A 26,195-nucleotide genomic window follows, 5' to 3' on the forward strand; every position below is an offset into this window, starting at 1 on the left:
CCCAGCCCCATCCCACCAGTGGCCCCCAGTGACGCGTCCACCCACCGCTTCCCGGCGTCTCCGCTCCTGCTCCCGCTTCCGGGCCAGCTCCCGCTGCTGGTCCAGCATGGACTGGGGCTGGGAGCTCTGGGCCTGGGGGGCTGTGGCCGCAGCTGCCTGCTCCTGGCGCTGCTGCTCCTGACGCTGCTGCTGCTGCTGCTGCTCCTGGCGCCTGCGCACTTCCTCGTGGGCGCGCCTCGCCTGCTCCAGCGCATCCTCGTCTTCTCGGCTCCTGCGCAGAGCAGGGCCCGGTCAGGCTGCCTGCGCCATGCCCTGCCCTGCCCTGCCCTGCCCAGCAGCCCCGGCCCACCAGCTCACCTCATGCGCTCCTGCCGCAGCCGCTCCTTCTCCTTCTCCGCGTGCTCGGCCTGGGCCTTCAGGGCCTTTTCCCGCTCCTCCTTCTCCCGCGCTGCGCGGCGGAACTGCTCGAAGCTGTCACTGGATGACTTGGCGGTGGAGGATGGGGTGGTGGGATGCTTCTGCACCAGGCTGGCCCAAGAGCCCATGTTCTTGATTTTCAGGTCCTGCGAGGCAGACGGTGAGGGCAAGTGAGGAGCCAGGAGCGGGCATGACTGGGCTGGGAAAGTGTGTGGCTGAAAGGGGGGTGGGGAGAGGAATGGGGCCCACTCTACCTTTTTGGGTGCAACAGGTGTCTTGGGTTCCTGTTTCTGCTTGTCCTTGTCGGGAGCCCCTGGTGGGGGTTGGTTCTGTTCAGGGGGGCGGATCACTGGCCTCCCGACATCCACGGGCTTCATCTCGGGCCCTGGAATACACAGAGCCGTGGGCCTGGGCTCCCCCCTCCCGCGGGCCCTCCGTCCAGTGCAGGCCTGGGGCGGAGACGGCACTCACGCTGGGGCAGGTGGACGGGGGCCTTGATGCTCTCGGGATGCTTGGGGGGCTCTGGCCGCAGCGAGGGGCTGAAGGGCTCGCTGCGGACGACGGGCGAGTGGGTCTTCTCCTCCTTCACCACCACCAGGGGCTGGGGCTGGACCACAGGGGCGGCACGTAGCTCCTGCGCGGGCACAGGTACCACGGCCGGTGAGGTGGGCGTGAGCCAGCCCTGGCCCCAGCCCCTGTCTGGCACCACCCTGCCCTGTACCTGCTTTTTGGGCTGCACGTTCTGCTGGGGTGGCGAGTGGTGAGTGAGGCCCTGGAACGGCGGCATCTGGGGGGAATGTATCATCAGCGGAGACGGGGCTTCTCGGAGGTGACCTATGGGAAGGGAGCAGGTGAGTTAGGGGTGCAGTGCAGCTCGCCCAGACCACCTGGGTGGTCTCTAAAGCCCTAAGCACATTCACAAGTTCTTCAGTGCGGCCTGAGTTACAGTGGGCCAGCAAATTCACATGCTCAGTTACAGACCACAGCCTGCATCAGTCTCACAGGCGCAGTTTCAGCGTCCCAGTCCCAGACGGCCAGCGTCAGCGTCAATCACAAATACCAATGTAAGTGTCCAAGAAAGTACCAAGGAGAAGCTCAGGGCGGGCGCCTGCGCCACCTCTGCCCCCAGCTGGGGAGCCTACAGGTGAACAGCACCTGTTGAACAACACTGCCCAGCTCCACGGGGCCAGGGTGTAGGGCTCACACGCCAAGAGCAGAGCCTGGCTGCACAGACCTCATTCCCCGGCCTGCCTCTGCTCACCTCCTCCGGGAAGGACTGGCACAACCTGAAGTGAGCACCTCAGCTTGCAAGTGACGTGTGTCCCCCACATAGCTCAGGGCCCACAGGGGCACTCACCGGCCGAATAGGGGTCCGACTTGTGGTGCCGGGGCGAGGGGTGGTGCTGGATGACTTGCTGTGGTTTGGCGGGCTGCGGCGGTGGTGGCGGCTGCTGGCCAGACGGTGGGTGGGGTGGCTGCTGGCCGGGTGGCGGCGGCTGGATGTGCGTGGGGAACGGCAGTGCTTGCATGTGCACAGGCCGTGGTGGGGGCTGGTGCGGCTGAGGGGGTGGTGGCTGTGGCTGGGGGGGCGGTGGTGGCGGCTGCAGCTGCTGCACAGAGGGGTGCGGTGGGGGTGGCAAGGGGGGCGGGGGCTGAGACTGCACCTTCACGGAAGGGAGTAGTGGGGCGGGCGGCTGCACCTTCTGCAGCTGCTGCAGGTACAGCTGCATCTGCATGGAGGTGAGGGGAGGGGCAGGCGGCTCCTCATCCTCCTGCAGCAGCACTTGGGGTGGCTGCGGGAGCATGGGGGGCTGGGTCAGGGCAGGGGACACTGCTGGGGGCCGGGCAGGCTTGGGGGGCAGGGCGGCGGCTCGGTTGCTGGGCCGTGACGGTTGCTGGGGCAGCGCATTGTGCAAAGCTGCAAGAAGGACTCGGGGTGAGGGAGGCCTGAGCCCTGCACAGACCCCTTCAGCCCAGCCTCCCAAGGGCCTTCCCGCCGGAGGTGAGCACCCCGTCACCGCCCCCAGTGGCCCAGAGGCCCTTTCCTCCACCGTGCCAGGTTCAGCATGTGTGCGCGCGGTGGCCCCTGCTGCACAGTGGCAAGTATGTGCATGCCTGTGTGTGCACGGATGCCCGCGTGTGCGTCTGGACAGCGTGTCTCCTGATTCCCGGGGCACAGGGAGAAGCGGCCCCCATTCCCCCAGCTCACCTGGCGGGGAGACCACCGAGTGCTGGTTGAGGTGAGGCGGAGTGCTGTGCTCGGGCGCCGGGGGCAGGTGCAGGATGGGCTGGGCGAAATGGCTGATGGGGTCGAAGACGCTGCCCGGGAGCTGGGGCTCCAGCACGGGCACCTGCGTGGCCATGAAGGGCGGCGAGGGCTTCAAGCTGGGCGCTGCCTGCTGCGGCAGTGAGGGCGGGGGTGGCGGTGGTGGCGGCTGCTGTGGGGGCTGCGGGGGCTGCGGGGGCGCCGCTGGCTGCTGGGGAGGTGGTGGGGGCTGCTGGGGCACGGGGGCCGGGGCTGGTTGCATCTGCTGATGGTGGTGATGGTGCTGTGGACAGACGACAGACCGGCTCACAGGCCGAACCTACTGGGCCGGACCCAAGGTCCCCCCGGGGACGCCCACATACCTTCTTCTGCTCCCTCCCAGGGTGCCCCTTCTTTTTTGACTTTGGAGCCATGTCTGCAGAGGAAAAGAGAAGGTGGTGAGGGTGGGGGGGAGGGGAAAGATCCGTGAGCCGCAGCGAGGAAGGAAAGAACGGGGTGAGCTCAGGAGCAGAGCCGGGACACCCACCCCGATGCCTCCGGCACCCCAGTCCACTTGTTTGGAATGACAGCGATGCCCTGCCACGGCCACACCCACTGACCCGAGGAGCAGTGAGGCCCAGAGTTTGTTAAAACACCTGACCTGGGTCACAGCTCTGAAGGTACAAAGTGGTGTGCGCTCCCGCTTCCCCCAAAGCAGAGAGGACCGAGAGTTGGGTTGAGGCCAGAGCCATGGGGGTAGGTGACCAGCGTGGAGGGCGGGCCCCGTGTGAACACAAGAGGGAGCGTCACTGACAGCCCATAGAGGCAGCAGACAGGGTGGGTGGGGGCTGTCGCTGTGCTAGGGAAGGGCATGTGGTCTCCGCCTGGATCTCTGGGCCCCACGGCTCACAGCCACTGCTCGTGTTAGCGTCTCACTCCCCTCACCCTTCCCGTTCCACTCCAGGGTCATGCCAGGGGCTTGGCAGTGTGACCCATGGTGCCAGCCAGACTCACTGCCCTGGAGCTGTCTCACGACCAAGCTGCCCCGAGCTCCTTCCTGGCCAGGGCAATGGTTCTTGTTGCTGGTATGGGGGGTGACTTGCTTGGCCGACAGCTGCATGCAGTGTGCCACCAAAACGAACAGAAGGGATCTCGTGCCCCATGTGCTCACCACTCCATGCAAGAGACAAGACAGTGACAGCACAGCAGAGACACCGTCCTCAGACACATGCACCAGGCACACGGGGCTGAGGCCCAGCGCATGAGCCCCAGGGATGGGACCTTCCAGAGAGTGAGGGAGCAAGACACAGGCTCTGGGTGAGCCACGGGGGCACGCAGTGTGGAGCCCCGGTGAGCCGGCATGAATTCATTCCGGCAGAGACCGGGGCAGCTGCTGGCACATCAGGCAGGCCGCAGGGGGCTCTGGGAAGGAAGCTGGGGCCGGAGGGCAGGTGTATGTGCATGCGTGTATGTGCACTGCAGGGTTGTGTGGGCGGCCCGGAGCCTCTAAGTCCTCACTAACTCCAGGGGCCATGAGCAGAGGGCGCTCACTCAAGACGGTGTGGGACCAAGTGGGACCCAAGACTAAGGTGGTGGAGTGGGGACAGCCTCAGAAGACAAGACGGGAAGTGAGTGCACAGCTTGACACACCAGCCCAGACACCCCCCACACAAAACTCTCTAGAGAGGGTCACATGAAGATGGCCTCAAGTACTGTGTGATCTTTATTCCATGAAAGTCTTGAACTCAACACAAAGTTTGTCTTTACATAGGGTGGTAATTGTACAAAGAATTAAAAAGTCTCGTAAGCTCTGAATAAAACACTGATTCCTCCCAGCCCCTCCCCCCGCCCAACTCAAGGGAAGGAGACAGGCTGCAGAGTGCGGGCGGGCAGAGGTGCAAGGCCCCTCCAATCCAGCTGATGGGGCTGCCCCCTCACCCCTGCAGCCAAGTAGGTGCTGCTCCCTGCAGGGGCCCGGGTGGCAGCACAGCTCAAGGTTCTCTGCCAGAAGGAAGCCCACAGCCAGAGGGGGTCCCCGACAGGGGAACCAGGAGCGACTTGGTGGGCATGAAGCCCCCCAGGTCTGGTCAGGCCAAGTTGCACCGGGACCCACGAGGCACAAGCCTGACTGCATGACAACTGTAGCTGGAAGCTGAGGATGCAGGGCCCCAAGTTCTCCACAGTGTCACTGCAGGCTTGGGGGAGGCCCAGCTAGAGCCCAAGGCCTGGCGGGTGCCTTCCTCCTCAAGCCTGCTTCCAGCTCTGGCAGACGATCAGGCCTTTCTTAAGAAGTACACACAACTACACTTGAAAAAAAACCTCCCTACGACACAGATGCATTTTCTTGGGGAAATTTTCATGCCAGGCAGTTTGTCGCTGGGATGCTGGATTCGTGACCAAAAAAGGACCGACAGCTAAGCTTCCATTCAGCAAACCCGCTGCCCGCTCCGTGCCTGATGACCAGGTCCACTGCCCTGGGGGCTGGAGACTGGCAGGGCTGCCCTCCCTGGCTGCCCAGGGTTCCCAGAGCTCGCTCTGGCCCATGAGCCAGGATCCGACCTGCTGGGGCAGGACGCCAAGTCGAAGGGCCAAATCAGCTGGTGTGGAAGCCGCCCTGCCTGGGCAGTCCTTTCTCCAAAGGACTCGAGGAGAGGCCAGAGGAGATGGGAAGGGCCCAGCAGCCACATGGGACCTCAAGGACGAAGGAGGACCGGCCACGCCAGGCCCCAGAGGTGCCTCCAGCCTGGGAAATCTCCAGACTCCGGAGTCCCAGCGTGAGGGCAGGGCACAGCACCGTGTGCATGCGTGTGTGGGGATTGGCATGGCTTTCCCCCTCGGGGGAGGCCACCCGCCCGCCCACCCCGACGGCCAGGGCTGCCGCAGCCTTTCCACGGAGCCCGAGCGTGGGGCCAGGCAGCCTTCCCGGAGGCGGGATTAGGCGCGTGTGGCTGGACAGGACTAATCCCCCGGGGACAGGCCCAGGATCTGAGCAATTCCATAACTTGATGGAGTCCTGTCCCTTTCACGGAGGAAAATGGACTTAAGCTAGAGCTTGCTGGGAAGGAATCTGGAACTGAAGACGTTTTATTAAGAGTCCGTGTCCAATGATTAGGCGGGACCTACATAGAGGGAGAGAGAAACCAGTGTGAGAGAGATGGTGTGGAACGCAGCGTTCAGTCACAAGAACAGAAGCAGATCAAGCCAGCCTCCTGTGCCCTGCCCAGGGTGGGCGGGGACAGACCCCTGCCAAGAGGAAGGGCTCCACATACGTGCACAGCAAGACCCTGCGCTCTGCTGGCTTCAGGTGCTCAAGTGCACCCTGGCAGCCATATGCATCCTGAAAGACTTCTGACCTCAGAGTGCCTCAGCCCCAAAACCTGCCATGGGGGTCCACGACTCCCCGACTCCCCCCCCACCCTGGGGCTCCTTTAGCACCCTGACTGTTCCCAGGACTCTCCGGTTACTTGTTGCACAATCTTTCCACTTTCTTGAGAGAGGAGAGAGGAGAAAGGAAAGAGGAGAGAGAGAGGAGACAGGAGAGAAGAGAAAGAGAGAGAGAGAGAGACAGAGAGCGAGTGTGAGAGTGTGAGTGTGTGTGTGTGTGAGAGAGAGAGAGAGAGAGAGAGAGAGAGTGTGTGTGTGAGAGAGAGAGAGCCCCAGCACAGATCCTCACCAGAAAGAAGAACCAGACACACACACAGTTAAGTCAGGGGCGTGCGAGGCCCTTCCCCAACAGGACAGGATGGTGGTCCCCTCCCCCGAGGGCAGGCGAAAGCCCCTACAGCTGCTCCCGCCAAGAGCACATGTGGGAAAAGCCTGCCTGGCCGGGAAGAAGGTCCCATGGCCCCTGTCTATACTCCGCATTCCTCCCTGACTGAAGTTGCAGTGCCACGTGCCACAGGCCTGGGAAAGGAAGCTGGAGACAGAAATAGACCATGTGCTCCCCCTCCTGGGACCACCCCGACAGGATCTGCTGAGGGCCTAGGCCGGGAGTCCAGCCCCGCCCGCAGAGGGAAGACTGCAGTCAGCTGTGGGAACTGCCCTATGTGCAGGCACAGTGGTCCCTCCGTGCCCAGAGGGGCTTCCGATGACTCGGCTGGGGGCCCACCTCCTCCCTGGCTGGTCAGCTCTACGGGGCGGCCTGTGCCCGGGAAGCCCGTGTTCTCTGGCTGTCAGCAGAGCGCGAAGAGTCTGAGGTGCAGGGGGGGCCACACCGAGCCCATGAAGCCCGAGGTCGCTGCGCAGCAGCTCGACTGGTCGTGTGGGCCTCTCCGCCAGCGCGGCTGTTCCCAGGACTCTCGGATTACTTGTTGCACAATCCTCCCACTTTCTTTAAAGGGGAAAATGTGAAAAAATAAAGAAAACAATAGGGGCCGTAGCACATGGAGCTGCAGAACATGCTGTCAGCTGCCAGGGCCAGCCCACAACAGGGGCAGAGGATGCAAGGACACCCGGAGTGGCTGCACTGGGGCAAAGCAACCACTGAGCACCCTGTTTGCCAGAGTAGCCTGCCGGGAACCCACAGTGGCCCAAAGCTGAGCCAAGGCTGGGCTGGCACTGAGAGAACCCGGTGGCCACTGGGAATGCCAATTGCGCTCAAGAATACAGCCATTCACCCCCACTGGAGGAAGGGGCCCGGCCAGCCCTTCCTAGTCCCCCTGCTGACTGATACGGGGCTGGCACACCAGGCCGCAGCACCGCCTGAAGGAAGCAGCAGACACACACACGCAGCTGCTGCTGCTCCTTTGCGTGGGACACTGCTGAACATGGGGGCCCCAGAGAAGAGCCCCCGAACCAAGCTGCCCCTGAAACTGTCACAGGTGGCGGAGTGAACGCCAGGCCAGACAGGTCCACAGCAGAAGATGCTGGGGATCTTTGCTGCCCACCGCCCAGGCCACCACCCCACCCTCTGTGGAGAGGACAACAGGCCCCAACTTCACGACGGGGCATCTGGCTTTTGGCCAGCCTGCCTCCCCTCCAGTTGGAAGGAGGGGCTGGCCCCCGGCAGGGTGGACCGGAGGGCCAACTGGAGGACAGTGTGATGGGAGGCCTAGAGCCACAACGGGGCCACCTGCCATCGTCTGTGAGGACAGGCAGGACAGCCTCTCGGGTCTCGAGCAGTCTGGACATAACACAGAGCGGGGCCGTGGGCAGGGCTGTGTGACAAGGTGCTTGAGCAACGCCTGACCTGTTTCTGAGTCTTCGCTGTCAGAAGAGCTGGACTCGCTGGTGCTCTCCGACTCCGATGACGAGAAGCCCTTCATCTTGGAGGAGCCAGCCATCACATCCACCTTCTCGGCTAAAAACAGAGCAGCGGGACAGCGTCAGGCGGGGCTGGAGCCCAGAGACCCCGTGCCCTCCGCCCCCCAGCTCCGAGCCGGCCCTGGCACCTGCGGGCTTCCGCTTCTTTCGCAGGCAGGAGGTGACATAGCGCTCGAGCTCGCGCAGTGTGGACGGCTTCAGAGTCTCGAAGTCGATCTCGATCTCGTCGGGGTTGGAGTTCTTGAGCGAGGGCTCACGTGACTGGATGATGTGCACCACGCGACCCAGCTTCTCGCCCGGCAGCTTGTTGATGTCCAGGCTGAGCTGCCGCTTCTCCTCGTAGGACATGGGCTTGCACTTGTCCTCCTCCTCCGACTCGTACGCAGGCGGGGGCCTGCTCTTGGTGGGTGCCGGCTCCTTCTTGCTACGAAGTGACGTGGGACAGTGTCAGGGCAGCTCTGCAGGCCACAGGCTGCCCCCCTCCCCCTCACTTTGGGGCACAGACCTGGCGGGGCCGCCGACGCTGTTCTTCTTCGTCTTTTTGGGAGGAAGCTCCTTGGCTTTGCTCTTCTTACTCTCTTCTACCTCCTCTTTCTTTTTGTGCTTTTCTTTTTTCTTCTCCTTCTTGTCTTTCTCTTTTTTCTTTGGTTTGTTTTGCTGGGGTTGGGAGAGGGCTGCGAGCTGCTCGTGCACGGCCTTGAGCTGTGAGGCAGGACAGAGCCTTTCGCTCTGGGGCCTGTGGGCACCCCAGCCCAAGTGCACCCTTGAGAGAAGGGCCTGTCCCCTGGCCTCCCCGGGGGCGCCCCTGCGTCACCTGCTCCTGGAGCTCAGCCAGCCGCTGGGCCCGCTCCTCCTCTGAGTCATCGGTGGAGCTATCGCTGTCTGAGGAGCTGTCGCTGCTACTGTCACTGGACGAGGGGGGAGCAGCCACCTTGGTGGGGGGTGGCACCGCTGGGGAGGACACAGCCACCACAGGCTCCTCAGGCTCGTCTGGCATCTTGGCAAAGCGCATCTCGAACACGTCCTGGAGGGAAGGCAGGCCCATGAGGGCTGAGAGCCCGGGCACCTCTTCTGAGGAACCCTTCCAGCCAGAACCTGCTTCTGGGACACCCATCCTGGGGAGGGCATGAGGCCGAAGTGGCAGAGGGTGGCTCAGGCATGCACCCATTGGGACTCTAGAGGGCTTGTTCCTGCAGGGAACAGTGCCAGGGGGACGGCATGAGCAAAGTCACTGTGGGGTACATGACCAGCAGAACCAGAGCGAGCAGGCGAGGGCCCTGCAGGGTGGCACATGGTTGACCTGGACCGGGGGGTGGGGGTGGGGGCGGGGGGTTGGGGCCAGCGCTGCTTCAGGGCCAGATCCTGGCAGGCCGGCCAGGGTAGCGCACTGACTGATGTCCCTGCCCCAGGCAGGGGGCAGGCATCCCTCTCATCTCGGTTACCCAGAGTGGCTTCTCTGCAGCACATCCCCCTCCCAGCAGGGTCCGAAGTGCAGGAAGAGGCCCGTGAAGGGACCTCAGGGATCAGAGTCTAGGTCACGGTCCGCAGTACCACTGACCCACACGGCATGTCTGAGTGCTTCACCCAAGGAGGGAGCCGCAAGGACAGTCCTGCCTCTCTCTTAGGTCTCAAGTGAGTGGGGGGAGGGGGGGGAAGCTGGACTGTGTCCCCCGGCTCCCAAGGTCAGATACCGAGAGAAGGCAGGCAAGGTAACCAAGTTCCCCTACCATGCATGGTGAAGAGACCCTTGCCACATGGCTCAGAGAGCTCGAGAGGAGAGCAGAAAAAGCACTGGCTTCACAGTGAGCGCAGGTGCTGCTGTGCAGAGGCCGTTGGGAGATAAAAACATCTCACGGACGGGGCTGGAGCAATAGCACAGCGGGTAGGGCGTTTGCCTTGCACGCGGCTAACCCGGGTTCGATTCCCAGCATCCCATATGGGCCCCTGAGGACTGCCAGGGGTGATTCCTGAGTGCAGAGCCAAGAGTAACCCCTGTGCATCAACCAGGTGTGACCCAAAAAGAAAACAAAAACAAAAACAAAAAAAACATCTCATGACCTCCTCCACCCCTGGTATGGCTCCAAGTCCAGGAGTAGAAAAACCTTAGAAGGGGTTCTGGAGACATAGTACTGAGGGGAAGGTACCTGACCTGCATACGGCCAACCCCAGTTCCATCCTTGGTTCCCTGAGCCCAACCAGAGGAAATGTAGTAAGCCCTGAGCATTGCCTGGGGTGGCCCCAAAACTAAAACATTAAAGTAAAACAGGCAGAAACCTTTAGAGACAAGACTACAAACATGCCTTCTGTGTTAACTTTGCCTTCTGTGTTAACTTTTGGAATTATAGCAGCTCAAGACCGCCAGCTTAGGGCTAGCAATTAAGGGCTTCAAACTATTAACCAAAGAGCAGACCTAGTTCAGGCAGAAGCGCAAGGCAGGTGCCTTGGGATACACTGCCACCTGGTGGCCTTGTCTGAGAATTGCAGCAAAATGGAAGCAGTACAATCGTACTATCGGCGGCTTTGATAGGATACAGCTCCCCCAAGGACAACAAAAGCTGAGAAGGGGGGAGGTGAATTAAACAGTAGAAATGAAGACCTTTGGGGGATTGCAGATAATATCCCCAGGTTCCCAGCAGAATTTATCCCCAGGTTCCCATAAGGAACCCTCAGCCCCGCCAGGCCTTAATTCCAGAGCATAGCTATGTGGCCCCCAAACATGAAGACCATTCAGGTGCTAAGTATGGAAACGGGTCCCACTTACCCCAACCCACGCTAGGGAGAGGGAGAGGAAGAGTACCCAGAGGCGAGGGGGCCAAGCAGGGTGTGCAGATAGGACCTGAGCCCCAGGACACCAGGGTACCAATAACCCACCCTTTAGAGCTGTCACCTTCTCCAGTCCACACCTTCTGAACCCCAAAGCAAAAGCAACTGGGAGAAATTTGGAATTTGTATTTATAAATACAATTTGTACCAATTAAAAAAATAAAGCAGATAAAAGTACTAAACATTGACTTTATTAGCCATTTTAAATGCAAAGGGTTTTTTTTTGGGTGAAGATGGAGCCCAGGTCGTACACGTGTAAGGCATGTCCTCAGCCAGATGACACCCCAGCCTCTGAGCTTAGAAACTGAAGACTGAGGATGTGGCACTTGGCTCAGCGATCAAGCAAGTGTGGCAGGTGGAGGTCCTGAGTCCTGCCCTGGGGGGACGCATGTGTGCATCAATGCGCAATGACAGCATAAAGCTGGACGTGACCAAGACTGGCCGAGTGGCTCAGTGCTTCTGCTAAGTCCAACCTGCCGGGAGGCAGGCCACAGGGGGCATGTTCAAAGGCAAGCCAGGCCTCAGTGGCTCTGGTTCAAGAAATAGAAGTGCTAGTTCAGATCCCGACCAGGTCAATGTGGCTGCTGGAAAGTGTCCCTGTCCACTTCAGAGAAGACATGGATGGAGAGAAAAAAAAAAAAAAAAAAAAACCAGAGAAGACATGGAGACACTCCAGCCAAGGGAGGCTTTAGGTGGATGGTCTCAAGAAAGCCAACCACTCTGCCTGGCTGCTAACGAGTCATCCCTGGGTCCCCTTCTCCAGAGCATCATTCCCCAAGCGGGTAATACCATCCCTCTAGCCCGAGAGTCTGGAGAGGGCAGGAAGTAGCTCCGCTGGCAACTGGGAGTTATCTGCTCACTTACAGAAGGTTGCTTTCGAGGAGAACACTGAGCCTTTTTTTCCCCTTTTCTTTCTGAAAATGGGGTAAAGACCAAGTAAGTGGGGAACTTTAGACCACAGGAAGGGGTGGTCTGTCCAGAAGCTGCCCTGCCTGTCACAGGGTGGACACCAACCCCCAGAGCCTCACCTGGAGCTTTCGGGCCATGGCCACCACCTCATGGTCAGGAGGGTTGTATTTGTAGCAGTTGGAAAACATCAATCGGACGTCAGCACCAAATTCCTGAGCATCACGGTACTCTCGGGCCTCCAGCTTCGACTGCAGAGACAGGTCAGGTCTCGGTGAGAAGCTGTCTGCCAGCATCCACCTAGGACCCTCCACCAGGAGTGTGTGCGGGTGTGTATGCGGCTTCTGCACGGCTCGGAAGACTTTCCCACACTCCACTGTGGCGGCAAATCCTCCCCAGGTGTCCCGAAGAGACCACTCTGCCCCACAATGCAGAGGTATTGGAGTGTCCTACCAAAGAACCCGCCCCCTGCTGCACTCACCTTAATGGTGCTCATGTCCATGGGGTGCTTGATGATGTCGCAGTAGTCATGCAGGCCCAGGGCCTCCACGTCCACGGGTTTGTAGAAGGGCCAGGCATAGGCTGCATGCTTCTTGGCGAACATCTCCTTGAGGATGCCGCTGCAACACCGGAGCTGCTCCGACACTTTGGTGCTCCTGTCCGGTGCCGCTGGGTGCTGCTGCGAGTCGGGCACGTCCTTCTTGGGGGCTTTCACTGGCCGGCTGCTCTCCCGCCGGGGGCCCAGCTTGGTGGCCTTGGGCTCAGGGGGCAGCAGGGGCGCCTCAAGAATGGGGTCAATGGTGGTGGGGGTGGTGGTGTCCGCTTTCCTCTTCACGCCTTTCTTTGTCTGGGGAACAGAAGAGAGCAAAGGGGAGGGAAGGTGAGGTGACAGCCTCATGCAGAGGTGGGGGGGAGCACCCTGTCCCTCCCACATCCCCAAGAGACGGGACGGGCCTGCTCGGGCTGCTCACCTTCACGGGCTGCGGGGTGGCCGCAATGATGGGTGGATGGCTCTGCACTGGCTGGGGGGCGGGAGCAGGTGTGGGCGGTGGCTGTGGGGGCGCTGGTGGGGGCGTTTGCAGGGGCTGGGGCGGCACCACCGTCATGACAGGTGTTTGGACGATGAGGTCTGGGGTGACGGAGGGGAAGGGGTGAGGTGTGGGCTGCACAGGTGGAGGGTTCTGCTGAGGGGCCTGGGTCTGCGGCGGTGTCGATGCCTGTGTTGTGTTCGGTACCGTCGACACGCCAGGTTTTGCTGTCCCTATCACAAAAGGGACAGGAGGTTACAGGCAGCCTGCCCCGCCCCCCCCGCCTCCCTGCCAGCCCAGCTGTGGGCCAGAGCACCGCGCATGCCCGGGTGTCAGCTTGGACTCATAGAGGGGAGCCCACTGCAGGTCTGCCTATTGCCTCAGCCCTGACAGCCCCTCCCCCCACCCCGTCCCACTCCCAGTCCAGTGGAATGCGGTGGGTGTGGCAAGCCCAAGGGGCGGGACTGAACTCGTGTCACCGCGCACACCGACTGCACAATCACCACTGGCAGCCTTGAACCCAAAGACCTGGCTGGAGCTGAGGGCTCGATGGCTTTCCAATGTCCCTTCCCAGGGGCTGTCCTTGAGCTTTCCGTGGAACTAGGGGACGGAGAAGCCACCCCAACCATGCGCAAAGGCAGGGCTCTGTGGTGGTCGGGACACGGTGCAGAGGCAGTTGTCGGGGCTCTCCTAGACATGTCGGATGGCCTCAGGGTCTGTGTATGTGGGGTTAGTATGTTGAAGCAGACGGGGGGGGGGAGGGGAAGGCAGTCAAGATACGCTGAGGTGGGGGAAGGCGTACCAGTCTGATTCCTGGTGCCATACAGTTTCCCTGAGCACCCTAATTGGAGCCCTCAATGTGATCCCTAGCAGAGCAGGGCTGGGGGAATACAGGAATGGGGTAGGGTTCAGGACTCGCATGCAGCAGCTGTGGCCTTAGAGGGTCTAGCAGGTCCTAGATTCCTAGGCCTAGATCCCCCACAGGGCTGCAGGGTGGGGGACTCTGCTCTTCCTACTCATGCCAGAGAGACAGGGCCCACGTCTACTCTGGGAGTGCAGATGCTCGCATCCAGCCCATTAGCCAAGCCGCTGTCCCTGCCCCTACAGTCCCATCTCCCCAACCAGGCCAGGACACTTCTAAGCTAGGGGCACTTTACCTGCTTCTTTCCTCCCGCGCCCGCGTCCTTTCGCCTGCACTATCATGATCTCCGTTTCTTCTGTGGGCAATTCATTGATTTTTTGCAAGAAGAGCTTTTCCAGAGCTTCTGCCATTAAGACTATGTCATCTCCAGGCTGAAGAAGAGACAGATGTGAGGGTTGTTAAGTCCCCAACTTCTAGGAAGGCCTCTCATCCCCAAGCAGGAGACAGCGTCCAACAGAGAGCCCAAAGGTGACTGCAGGGCCTTCCCTTGCCACAGTTCAGTGCCACAGGGAAAGCACGAATTGCACTGGGGTTTCTTCCAACAAGAACACCAGATGTGCCTGGACAAGGCCCAACTCCGGTGTCCTGGCTCTGACCCAGCTGCCCTCTGACCCCTTGCACAGTCAAGCTCTACAGTGGAGTTGTGCTGAATCACACGTGTGCTCTGATCTGGTTTCATGAAGCCCTGCATGTCTACAAGGGAGGGATATTCACGGTCACGGTGTGGCAGCAGACAGGCCCTGCCTCCACACCTCTGCATTTGGCTGGCTACTCCCAACAGTCTGCACATCCATGTGGACTGACCTACCGATGCCCTTCCCTCGACCCCCCACCGTCTCCTCACAGGCTCTCACCTTGTTATAGATATAACAATTCGTAAACATCGTGTTGAAGTCCTGGATACATTCCTGAGCGTTCCAGTAATAGTTGTTTTCCAAGCGCTTCTTTATTGTTCCCATATCCATTGGCTGCTTGATAATTTTGTAGTAATCCTGTACAGAGTGAGCACAGGCCCTGTCAGCATGGCCACCAGCAGTCCTTATGGATCAAAGGCCTGCAGTTGGCACCCGTACAGGCCACAGGCCAAGGCCAAACCAGAAGCATCAAGGGGAACCCAAGGTCAAGCAGGTCAGGGAAGGCTCCTACAGGCAGGATGGCAGCGCTGGGAGAGAGGGGAGAGCGTGCCAAGTGCCCACCTGCAAACTGCCTGTCTTTTTCAACAATCCAGCGCATCTTCCCTGTCCTCATGGTCATGCTTCCCTTCCCCAGCAAGCTGCCCACAGGCTGCTCTGACCCAGTGGGACCACCCAAGCGGGTGGTGCTCACCACTCTCACCCCCATGCGACATAGAACAGAAAATCCCAGAGCCTACACACAGACCTCCTTGAACACCTCAGCACTGGCCCCCACCGTCAGAGCCTCCTGGGCCCATTGCTTCTTGCTCCACCTGAACTCATCAGCATCTATGTGGAGCTAAAGTACCAGGTGACTGCCCAGCAAAGGGTCTGGAGGCAGGGCCAATCAACCCATTCCCTCATTTCCTCCCCAACTCCCAGTCTGCGAGAGTCAGCCAGGAGGCAGATGCCAACACTGAATGCTTCCGTCAGACCCTGCAGTGGCTCCTTTCTCTGCTGCACAGGACGGTGTGAGGACAGGACGGGGCAAGGGGGCAGCTGGGTTTCCCGGAAAGGGTGAGGGCATGCATGTGAGACCTAGCGTGGGGTCCCAGGGTGGGCGAACCCTGTTAACTGGGAGCAGAGAGGGGAGGCTCTGCACTGCGCTGACACCCACAAGGAATGGGCACACGCCACCAGTTTGCACACTTGCCCGTGCCTGGCCCCCCTGGGCCAGCAGACAGTGAGGGGGCCCTGCCAGACTGCCTCTCGCCCAGCTCTGCGATGTCCACTGGATCCTGCAGCTCAAGGGACACACAGGTGAGGGTGAGAGAAGGGGCAGGAGCAAAAAGCTACGTGCAGAGAGGCAATGGAGGGTCCGGGCCAGACGCAGGCAGGCCAGTGAAAGCAGCAGCGGGAAACAGAACCCCTTTTCTCAGCGGTGTCAAACCTGGCTCCGAGAGGAAGGGGGTCCCTGAGACAGGCCCCACCTCCTGCCACGGCTCTCAGCACAGCCCTGCTCCTGGCCTGCCCACATCCACCTCTGAGTGACAGTGCCCGCCTTCTTCCTGCCAGAGCTGTCCCCCAAGAGGTACAAAGAACTGCCTCAGGCCAGAGGACACATCGCTCAGCAGGGAGCAGCGGCTCCCCTGGCCGGCTCCCCTCCCTTCACCCTCGCAGCCCTCCCTGCCTGTCCCCTTAGCAAACATTTTCTTAGACAGACCAACCCTCCTCCACACGCTGACCGGTGCACTGTTCCCTCAAAGCCACGTATCCTGAAACAATGGCTCCGAGTCCTCACCTTCTCATGCCCACCGTCGGCAATCTGGTCTCTACGCCTGCGTCACGTCTTCCTAAGGTCACCATTGCCCTCCTGAAGGCCAACAGGAGGGTCAGGGAGGGATCCTGTTCCCTGCAGCCTCTGGTGCCTCTGCTGTGGAGAGCAGGGCACCCTCCCTGCTCTGCACCTCGGGCCTCCCCCCGGCCCAGGGCTACAAAAGCCGCCGCTCCCCTGGAGTGCGCCCCAGTCTCTTCTCCCACTCATGGCACTGGCTCTGGACTGCACCTTGCCCAGGCAGCCGGTGGGCACGGAGCCTGCTGCCAGGAGCACAGGCTGTCCGGTCACAGCGCCTAACTCCAGCTCAGGTGGGGTGTGACCCCTGCCAGACAGCAGAGAGCAGCCGTGAGGCGCTGAAGGCAGGCTATGATGACAGTGCTGGTCTGTTGGCTCCCAGGGGCCCAGAGATAAAGTCGAGTCTGCAGACCCATGCGCTAGGGAAGTGGGGGAAGGAGCAGGAGAGAGAGAGAAGCAGGAGAGCGCAGTGGTCACGGTAGGCAGGCAGACAGCCCCCGCCCTGGAGAGGGCCCCTGCCCTGTCCAGCCAGTGCCAGGAGGAGAGCAGGCCCGGAAAGGTACTGGCCACTAGCACCAGTCTTCTGCGTCCACATCACCGAAAGCTCTTCCGCACTTTCACCCTGTTCGGCCAATGTAGGTGGTCCTTTCCCAGGACCTCTCTGAGAAGCCCCTCAGCACCTTCTCCTTTTCTCCTGTTCCCACGTGCCATCACTGGAGCGTCTGCAGCTCCCACCCCCAGCGGCCCCCCAAGAGCCACTCACAGGGAGGTTCAGCTTGACGGCGTCCACAGGCTGCTGGAAAGGCCATGCAAACTGGTGTCTCCATAGCGTCTTAAGCACCACGCGGAGCAGGTACTGGAGTTGGTTGGTCTGCCTCTTGGGCTTGTTGGGGTTGGAGGTCTCCGGGGGTGGGGGGTTGGTGCTGGCGGCGTTGGCTGGCTGGGGCTGAGCCTGGGCTTGCGTCGTGGACATCTGGGTAGTCTCTAGTCCATCCCCCATCACGGGCAGATTTCTCAATCTCGTCCCAGGGCCGCTCTCCGCAGACATGCTACCGATCCCATCACATTCTTCACCAGGACTCTAGAGCAGGAGAGAGAAGCGGCCATCAGAGATCAGGCAGCAGATGGGGTCACTCCCAAGGACAGGCCAGGCTCTTCCCTGCAGGGCAGGCATGGAGGAGAGCCCAAAGTCAGGGAGCACTCATAGGAGGCGCATGGGTCAGAACTAGCCACGTTTGTACAACACGCAACAGAATGCTCGTTTGTTCAGTGCTCCCACACCATTTCCGGGGCACTGAATAATGCAAGTTCCCTCATTAACGCTTCCACAAGGAAACAGCTGGTAACGTACAGTGAATCACACCCATTTCACTAACCGGCTTTCATAGCTGGTATATAGGAGTAGAGGGCAGAAGGAAGGGCCCTTCCCTGCCCCGTGACCACCCTTGTCAGAAGGCATTTGTTCTTCCTGTCAAACTGCCCTCTGGCAACACCAGCCTTGCTCTTTTGTGCAGAGATGAGCCCCAGAGGAAGCATGTGCTAAGGTGTGCGCCAACCATTTATTCATTTTCTTTCTGCGCCCGGCAGTTCTGACAATTTCTGCCGCCAAGTGCTCTGTCCCTAGCTCTCCAACAGGCAGGAGGCATGTGTGTGAGGCAGAGATTTGTTTACGAATACGAAGCCAGAAGCTGCCTCAGGCTTGGTCTGCAGGCAGTCCCCACAAGGCCCTTCCACAGGATTCGGCAGGAGCTCTGTGGCTGAGTCAGACACACATGTGTGACACATGGCATCAACTGGCCGACACTGCAAGGCCTTAGAACCAAGAGACCGGGCAGAAATGCCTGATTCTGAGGAGGCGTCCCAAAGGGTGGGCCCGTTGGTCTGGGGTGCTGCCTCTCAGCGCCCCCCATCCTGCAGCTGATGAGATCTCGGCCTACCTGAGGAACCATCTGCCAAAATGCTGGTTGCCCTGGTTTGCAAGGAAGCCGCTGCCCATTCATATCACGGGCCGGGCCCGTGTCAGTGGGGCATGGCACAGGGCACTTTCCAGCTAACTGGCTCGGGGCCCATGTCCCCAGGCAGCCTTGTGGAGTTGTGGAGCTTATTCTTCTCACACACAATTTACATACACTGAACTCTCCCAGGGGCCCAGTCACCTCAGACAGCCCTGAAGCTGGACTGGAAGCAGGCAAGCACAATGGGAGCCCCCTTCCCGCTAGCGAAGCAGACATGGCAAGGGCACTGTGCCCACAAAGTCTGACACCAGAACCGATGGGCATCCCGGACAGACTCTTTTTGAGTTTGAGGTGTCTCTGTGGTGAGCGCACAGCAGAAACAAGACAGTTGACAGTGGCGCGCAAAGTCTGAAATGAGGGGACTCCTGGGGGGGGGCGCTGGGGCCCAGCAGCCGCTCACCTTTCCAGAGCGCTGCTGCGTCTGGGTGGCCACACAGCTCAGACAGGCACCGGGCTGCAGGGGCTGGGGCTCAAGCAGAGCTGAGGTCCTGCCTGGGTTAAGACTGCAGACTTGATCCCTAAAGCTGTGGAAGAGAAATGCAGAAGCAAAATTACAGATGCCACTAGGTAAAGGTATGCAACAAGTGAGGGGCTCCACGGCCCCACACGGGGCAAGGGGGATGAACGTTTTATACTGCACTCCATCTGGCCAAGACTAACATGAACTAGACACAAAGCAGCAGCTGCTCCATCACAAGACTCGCTGTTAATGAGCCTGCCAGCCCAAGAGAGGCTGAGCTCTGAGCAGGTTCTCCAAGCAGTTGTGACTTCACCAAGTCCACAAAGCAGAAGTTGGACAATTCTAGCAGAAACACAATACCAACTAGCATCACATCACACTGCCTGTTGGGGATCTCACAAGTTAAAAAAACCACTTTCTCTTCTAGGGCCCCTTTTAAAACAACTACTCCCATTCCCTCACCAGCGTCCACCTGACTCTTGCTAGTTTCCTCCCCCTCCCCCACCTGGCACTTTCTATCTCTACCTGTGTCTCTAAAACATCAGGTGTTGTATGTGTGGCACTGAGGAAAGCCACATAGCAACAGGATGAGAACTCTATGTGGATCTCAGTATTCTGCCAGAGGCCCACTTCCCTCACCCAGCAGCAGGAAAGGCAAGGCGCCAGGAAGCAGGGAACCGCTGCTCAAGAAGCTGAGGGCCGGGAAAGGTAGGCTGCAGCTGCCAAGTTCAGCTTGGCACACTCAGCTCTCACACACGTGCCTGCTCTGGGGAAAGGAGCAACCCTGCCAGAAGCAAAGGGAGAGAGAACGACTGCCACGCACCCAATGCTCCAAAGAGGAGGCCTCGCCTGTGCACTAGCTCCCACAAGCCACACAGGGCGCAGGGCCATCAGCTGTCCAGAGAAAGAGAGACGGGGAGGGGCCGACAGTCATGCCAGAGACGACAGGGCCACCCTGCGACTTGGCACTTCCTTGAGCGGCAGTACCGGCATAAACAAGTGAGGTCATCAATCTTTCTCACTGCGCCCATCACCCCAAACAGCATTTCTACAGAAAGAACCTGCCACACTGTACTGTGCGCTCCACACCGACTGCCTACTTCAATCCAACTTAACTTTCACCCCAATCTGAGCTGTCTTTACGGTTTAAAACTCCCTCCATTTAAACACGTTAACGCCACACAACAGTCTGTGCTTCCCGCCAGCTGGGGACTTCAGTCATGATCCTGGCTTAGAAAAAAAGGAGCTGGGGTCCAGTATGAAACTTTGGGTACAACAACCACCTCCTTGGGATCAGAACAATAGTACAGTGGGAAGAAGCTTGTCCTGCACATGGCCGACCAGGATTCGAACCCTACCACACCAGAAAGTCTCCGGAGCACCGCCAGGAGTGATCTCTGGCAGAGCCTGGAGTTAACCCTGAGCACAGCCACCAAAACACCCCAGAAAAACAAAATGAAAAACTACAATAAAAAAACCCCTCCACTACATTGTCGCTACTTTTGCTATCAATTATTGATTGCGTGATTGAGTTTACAGTATTTTATGTTTATGGCACACCCTACAAGAAATATGTATTATAGGGGCTGGAGCAATATGCACAGCGGGTAGGGCATTTGCCTTGCATGTGGCCGACCCAGGTTCGATTCCCAGCATCCCATATGGTCCCCTGAGCACCGCCAGGGGTCATTCCTGTGTGCAGAGCCAGGAGTAACCCCTGTGCATCGCCGGGTGTGATACAAAAAGAGAAAAAAAAAAGTATTATAGTAATTGTACAATTTTATTGCCAGAGTGTTAGGTAAATGTACTAATGAAAGTAGCCACAATGTTTCTGTTGTTGTGAGCCATACTCGCAGTGCTCCAGGTTAATTCTAGTGGGGCTTATGGGACCACACAGGATGCTGGGGACGGAACCCAGGGTGGCCACGTGCAAGGCAAAAACCCTACCTGCTGCACTATTGCTCCAGCCCCAATTGCGGTAAGATTAAAATAATTTTCTTAAATGCCTGACCATCAGACTATAGATAATATTGATATGGAAATTAGACAATTCCTCTGATGAGGAAAAAATAACAAGTTACACTCTCATCCTATTCCAAGGTGGATTTTTCAATGTATCTGATTTCGAGGGAGACAAACCATTAGGAAAGGAATCTCTCTCTCTCTCTCTCTCGCTTTTGGTCCATACCCTGCAATGCTCAGGGATTACTCCAAGCAGTGCTCAGGAGGACTATATGGGATGCCAGGGATGGAGCCCAGTTTGGCTGTGTGTAAAATAAACGGTCTACACATTGTGCTCTGCCCCCCTAAATAGTGAATCTTACGTACCACAAAGAATGCATTATATCTGGTTTAGGAGATGGTTATAATAAAGAATGACAGTAGATAAGAGGAAAAGGTAGTGAGTGACATGTATTTGCAAAAAGAGGTTATTGATCAAAACCATTGACAAAAACGTTCCATTGTGATGTACAAAGCGAGGATATTTCTGCACCTAACAGTAGAAGACATCAACAAATCCTTACACCCGGTTATAATGGGAAAAGAAGAACTTCTTACAGGTGCTGCTCGTTATGGGTGGAATGCAAGGATCCCTACTATCAGTCCAAAAAGGAAATGTATATGAGCATATACATAAAAGATGCCATGAAATATAATCATTTTTGTCTAATTAGGTATTTCCATTTTTCCAACACCACAGCAAGACAGCTAAACAAAATTCAAAGCATCACAGAAGCAGTTATTGATAAATTTCAAAATGCTGTTTGAACCAGATGAAATATCATTAACAGGTGAAAGCATGGTTCCATGGAGAGGGTGTCCTGGTTTTAATCAATACATCCCAGGAAAGAGGTTAAGTGTATGGAATAAGATGATGTAAGCTACGCTGGCCTGGAGTCTATACCCTGATATTTGTATTTATGCTAGAAAGAATGCTGCAGCCATGAAGAACACACCTTGATGTGATGAACCTGATGAAGAATTTGAAAAATCGTTATGTGCACCATGAGCAAAGGAAAAAAGAAAATGCTAAAGCCTAATGTAGTGTCACAGTACTGTGAAAGGGGTGCTGACATCAAATTAAATGGAACCATACTATAATTGCTTACCAAACCCCCCCCAAAACTGTTAAGTAGCATAAGAAAGTTGTGATACAAACACAGGACTTCACATATAAATTCATGGCATATGTATCAAAGATAGGGTAATAAACTGATGTTTTAAAATGTAAAGCATTACTGATCAATTCCTGATCCATGATTACTGGAGAACAAATACCTCAAAACAGTTGCCCATCTCCTCAATTCAATCTGCAAGACAATCAAAAAAACAAAATACAGGTGGTCACAAGCCCTTAATCTGAAAGAAAATGTAGGATGTTGCCCTGATGCCGGAGACAGTATAGTAGCGGGGAAGGCCCTTTCCTTGCAAATGCCACAGACCCAAGCTTGATCCCCAGTACTACATACAGTCAAGAGAGCACTGGAGTGATCTCTGAGAAACTGAGACTAAACAGGTTGTGACCAGAAGCTTAGTATAGGGGCTGGAGCTATAGTACAGTGGGTAGTTCCCTGGTCACAGCAGCCACATGGTGGCCATGAGTGGCCTGAGTTTAGTGCTTACTTAACCATCAAGACGAAGAGGGTCCGGGGGCCTTGCATGTGGCCAACCCAGGTTCAATCCCTGGCATCCCATATGGTCCCCAAGGTCACCAGGAGTAATTCCCGAGTGCAGAGCCAGGAGTAACCCCTGAGCATCGTTGGGTGTGACCCAAAAAGCAGAAACAAACAAAAAAGATGGAGACGGTTCCTTCACTAGTCAGCCCCATACCCACAGATCCCTGTCACTGGAACAGACTATGTTTATTCACAGGTGACATCTGCACAGGCCCTGCAGAGTTTGACCACATGTTCTGAAAAGAGACGAGACTTCAGTACAGGGACACACCTGCAAGGCAGCTGATGTTCTGGGAAACAATGGTGACTCGTCTACAGAATGCTCTATTCACTTTAGAGAAACAACACAATCTTTTTATTATCCTTCATTTCCATACAAAATGTTTAAGGGGCCACAGCCAGTGACACCAGCACCGTACATGCAGTGGATCCCAGTTAATCCCCAGGCACCACATGGCCTCCTGAGCCTCTGAGCACCCCTGTGTGTGACTCCAAAATAATCAACAGAAAGACACCCTCCCCTGCAGGAAAAAGCACAGAAACAAGACACGTGCTCCTGAGACATGTGTACCTCCCCAGGTCCCCTGCGCCATTTTCTTTCTTTCTTTCTTTCTTTTTTTTTTGTTTGTTTTTTTGTTTTTGGTTTTTGGGTCACACCTGGCGATGCACAGGGGTTACTCCTGGCTCTGCACTCAGGAATTACTCCTGGCGGTGCTCAGGGGACCATATGGGATGCTGGGATTTGAACCCGGGTCGGCCGCATGCAAGGCAAACGCCCTACCCGCTATGCTATCACTCCAGCCCCAACCCTGCGCCATTTTCAAAAGGAGCCAGTACAGCAAGTTTGGTCGGTTTTTTTTTTTTGGTGGCCTTTTGGGTCACACTAGTGATGGAATGGGCGGTCACATGCAAGGCTAACGCCCTGGCCCCATAGCAAGCTTATTTCTATCAGAGTGCCAGCATCGCCAAATGCCTGCCTTTGATGCTGGCCAAACCCTGTCTGTGTCTGGGTCTCTGAGGGCCTCACAGCACCACACAGGGTCTGCCCCATGGCAGGCTCCTGCCACTCAGCCAGGTGGTCTCAGAGTCGTCCATACTGGAAGCCTGGCTCCCAATGTTGTTCCCTCATGTGGATCTGGCACAAGAGAACTTCACCTGGGCAGAAGCTGGTAACCTGAGTCCAGGGGCAGAGTGCCCTGAGGAAAGGATCTTCAGTTCCCACAGGACACAGAGACCACCAACCTCCCAGATGGAGACTGGCAGGTCAGAGGGCAAGGCATGGAATCACCGAAAGAGACACAATGTGAAAAGGAGACAGTGGAAAAGTCATCCCAAGGAGATGAGATCTGCTCGACACAGAAGTGTTTACTTGGAGATGAGAATGTCATGTCAGATGGTGCTTAGGGGACCAGATGTGCCAGGGATTGAACCTGGGTTTTGTGTGTGCAAGGCAAAGTGCTTTACCCCTGCACTGTCTCTCTGGTCTGTCACAAGGTGTTTAAAAGGAACCTGACAGAGGGAAGGACACCTGCCTAGCACGCGCTTGACCTGCATTTGATTCCCGGCACTGGGGAGATCACTGAAGCGGTGGAGCATGTGCCCAGCATGTGTGCAGCCTGGCGTTTCACCCCAGATCAGCACCTCAGGGTACGGTACCTATACTGGAAAAAAAAAGGCAAAAGCATCTCAAGGACCAAGGTAAATTCTAGTTCAAAGAAAATTTAAAGTGGGGGAGATATAGCACACTGGATATGGCACTTGCTTTATACACGGCAGACCTGGGCTCAACACCAGCATCCCATGGTCCCCTGAGCACTACCAGAAGTGACTCCTGAATGCTGAGCCAGAAGTAAACTCTGAGTGGCCTAAGTCCTGTCCCCAAACACAAACAAAACAAAATTTAAATAATTCCCTAGCTCAGAGTGTACAGCAGGGAAGGTGCTTGCCTTGAACAGGGCAAATCTGGATTGGACTCCCAGCATCCTATATGATGCCCCAAGCCCTGCCAGGGTAATTCCTGAGTGCAGAGCCAGGAGTCAGGCCTAGGATCATCTGGTGTGGCCCACAACAAAAACAAAGTAACAACAATCAAGAAAATATTCCCCAAGAAAGCTCCAGACTCCTCACAACCAGGAGGGGGTGGGGACATGCCCATTGCAGAGAACAGGCTGCATTTCCCCTGAGGGCACCTTGGCCACTCACCATCTGCTGCTGCTCAGACCAAGTGGCCACGTTAGGGTGCCCGGCAGATGGAGGAGGGCAGAGCTCTGCATCCACACACAGAAGGACATGAATGAGCTCGTTCACCCACCAAGAGCGAAAGGAAACGCCACAAAACAGCACCATCTGCTGAGGGTAGAGAAAGGTCAAAAGAAAAAGCGGCAGAGTCCTGTGAGGGGTGTTCAGGTGCGGCGCAGAGAGGCTCGACCCATCTGAAGTCCCCCGCCACAGGGCCCTCAGTACTACGGCTGGACACATCTGGCTGAGTGGCAGAGGGAGGACCAGAGGTTGAAACCATGGCCTCACACTTCCAAGGACAGCAGCGTTCAGCCAACCCAGAGCCAGATGTCTCCGCAGCGCTCAGTAGAGAGCAGACAATCAGGGTGATCACGCCCATCACAGAAAAGAGCAAAGAGAACTTCCAGGTCCATGAGGTGGTATTTGCTCTTTCCAGAAAAGACTACCTCATAGAAATCATCTGGTCTCTGGGCTAAGTCACTCCTGCAAGTGTTCAAGGGCCAGAGAGAGACAGAGATAGAGAGGCAGAGAGAAAAGGAGAAAGAGGCGAGAGAGAGAGGAGAGAGGGAAAGGGAGGAGAGAAAGAGGGAGAGGGAGAGAAAGATGGGGAGAGGGGGAGAGGAGAGGAGAGAGGGACAGAGAGGGAGAGAGAGAAGAGAAGGAGGGAGGGAGAGGGAGAAAGGAGGTGAGAAAGATAGGGAGAGAGGGAGAGGGAGAGAGAAGAGACAGAGAGGGAAAGAGAGAGAGAGGAGAGAGGAAGAGGGAAAAGGAGAGAGAGGAGAGAGGCAAGGGAACTTGGGGTCCTGCAGGAGGCTGGAGTTCATCCCTGCTATCAAAGGGAACAGCCTGTGTGCACTGCTGGGAATGACTCTGAACTCCTAACCTCCTCATGAGGAGCAGTGTGAATGACACCCAACAAGAGAAGCCAACAGATTAACACCACCTCATCAGTTCCCCACCTGGCCAAACACCCCAATGACACCTGGAAAGGTCACTAAACCGATGGCACAGACTGGAGAGCAGGCAGAGTCAGTTCTCAGCACAGCTTAGCAGGAGGCCTTTATTCAGCCTCTCCCACCCACCCCCACTCCAGCACACAACTGGGAGTGCTCCTGAGCACTGATGTGTGCGGTCCCCAAATTGAACCAAACAAAACCCAATGTGCAAAACATACAGTGTTAATTTCTGATAGTCTGGATGTGTCTTCACTAATCCTATAAACATGCCAGAGCATTGAAATAGACTTTTTCCTTGAAGTTCACCGGTTGCCATAGAAATGGCATCAAAATGCATTTGCGGATCAGAAGGCACCATGGCTGCAGCAAGGCCCTGGTGACTCCAAGAACACAGGCGGGCACCAGCTCCTTGAGAAAGCCAGGACCAGGAAATAACCTCCACGGAAAGAATGTCCTTTGCTGGCTCGGGCCTTCCCACTGGGTTGCTGCCCTTCCTTCAGACACAACCTCCTTTCCCCCAGCTAGCCCAAGTGCCAGAGCAGTACAGGCCACAGCAGGAGGACCTGGACAGAAATGGCAGGTGCAGGAGACTGAAGTTCCTCACATGCAGCCGGTGGGTCTGCCTTGCTAACTCGGTGGCTGCCCATGCTGGCACGTGCTCAAACAGACCTCACTGGCATGGGTATGTGAGGAGATGATGCAAAACCTAGAAAGAAGCTGAAAAGCAACGTGGGTCCAAAGGGGCCAAGCACGGGAGCCGAGGTGAGATGGTTCACCTGT

The 26,195-nt window shown here is 57.4% G+C and overlaps 1 protein-coding gene across 8 annotated transcripts in view; it reads right to left on the minus strand.

Moving 5' to 3' along the window:
- The window catches only part of BRD4 (bromodomain containing 4), a 47,257-nt gene that overhangs the window by 1,497 nt on the left and 19,565 nt on the right, over positions 1 to 26,195 (minus strand). For 4 of the 8 annotated variants that reach the window (XM_055129343.1, XM_055129341.1, XM_055129344.1 and 1 more), the window contains exons 2-19: positions 18,485 to 18,608; positions 16,833 to 17,150; positions 14,458 to 14,595; positions 13,839 to 13,974; positions 12,625 to 12,914; positions 12,135 to 12,500; positions 11,776 to 11,904; positions 8,739 to 8,948; positions 8,430 to 8,626; positions 8,053 to 8,348; positions 7,851 to 7,961; positions 3,046 to 3,098; positions 2,627 to 2,966; positions 1,775 to 2,335; positions 889 to 1,251; positions 672 to 802; positions 358 to 563; positions 46 to 271 (exon numbers count right to left, since the gene is read on the minus strand). In XM_055129343.1, the coding sequence (XP_054985318.1) occupies positions 46 to 271; positions 358 to 563; positions 672 to 802; positions 889 to 1,251; positions 1,775 to 2,335; positions 2,627 to 2,966; positions 3,046 to 3,098; positions 7,851 to 7,961; positions 8,053 to 8,348; positions 8,430 to 8,626; positions 8,739 to 8,948; positions 11,776 to 11,904; positions 12,135 to 12,500; positions 12,625 to 12,914; positions 13,839 to 13,974; positions 14,458 to 14,595; positions 16,833 to 17,117 (4,038 nt within the window). In that variant the 5' untranslated portion in view covers positions 17,118 to 17,150; positions 18,485 to 18,608. The other 4 variants (XM_055129346.1, XM_055129345.1, XM_055129340.1 and 1 more) reach the window with 3 other exon arrangements.

The sequence above is a fragment of the Sorex araneus genome, chromosome 2 (genome assembly GCF_027595985.1).
Source record: "Sorex araneus isolate mSorAra2 chromosome 2, mSorAra2.pri, whole genome shotgun sequence".
In the NCBI taxonomy this organism is placed as follows: Eukaryota; Metazoa; Chordata; class Mammalia; order Eulipotyphla; family Soricidae; genus Sorex; species Sorex araneus.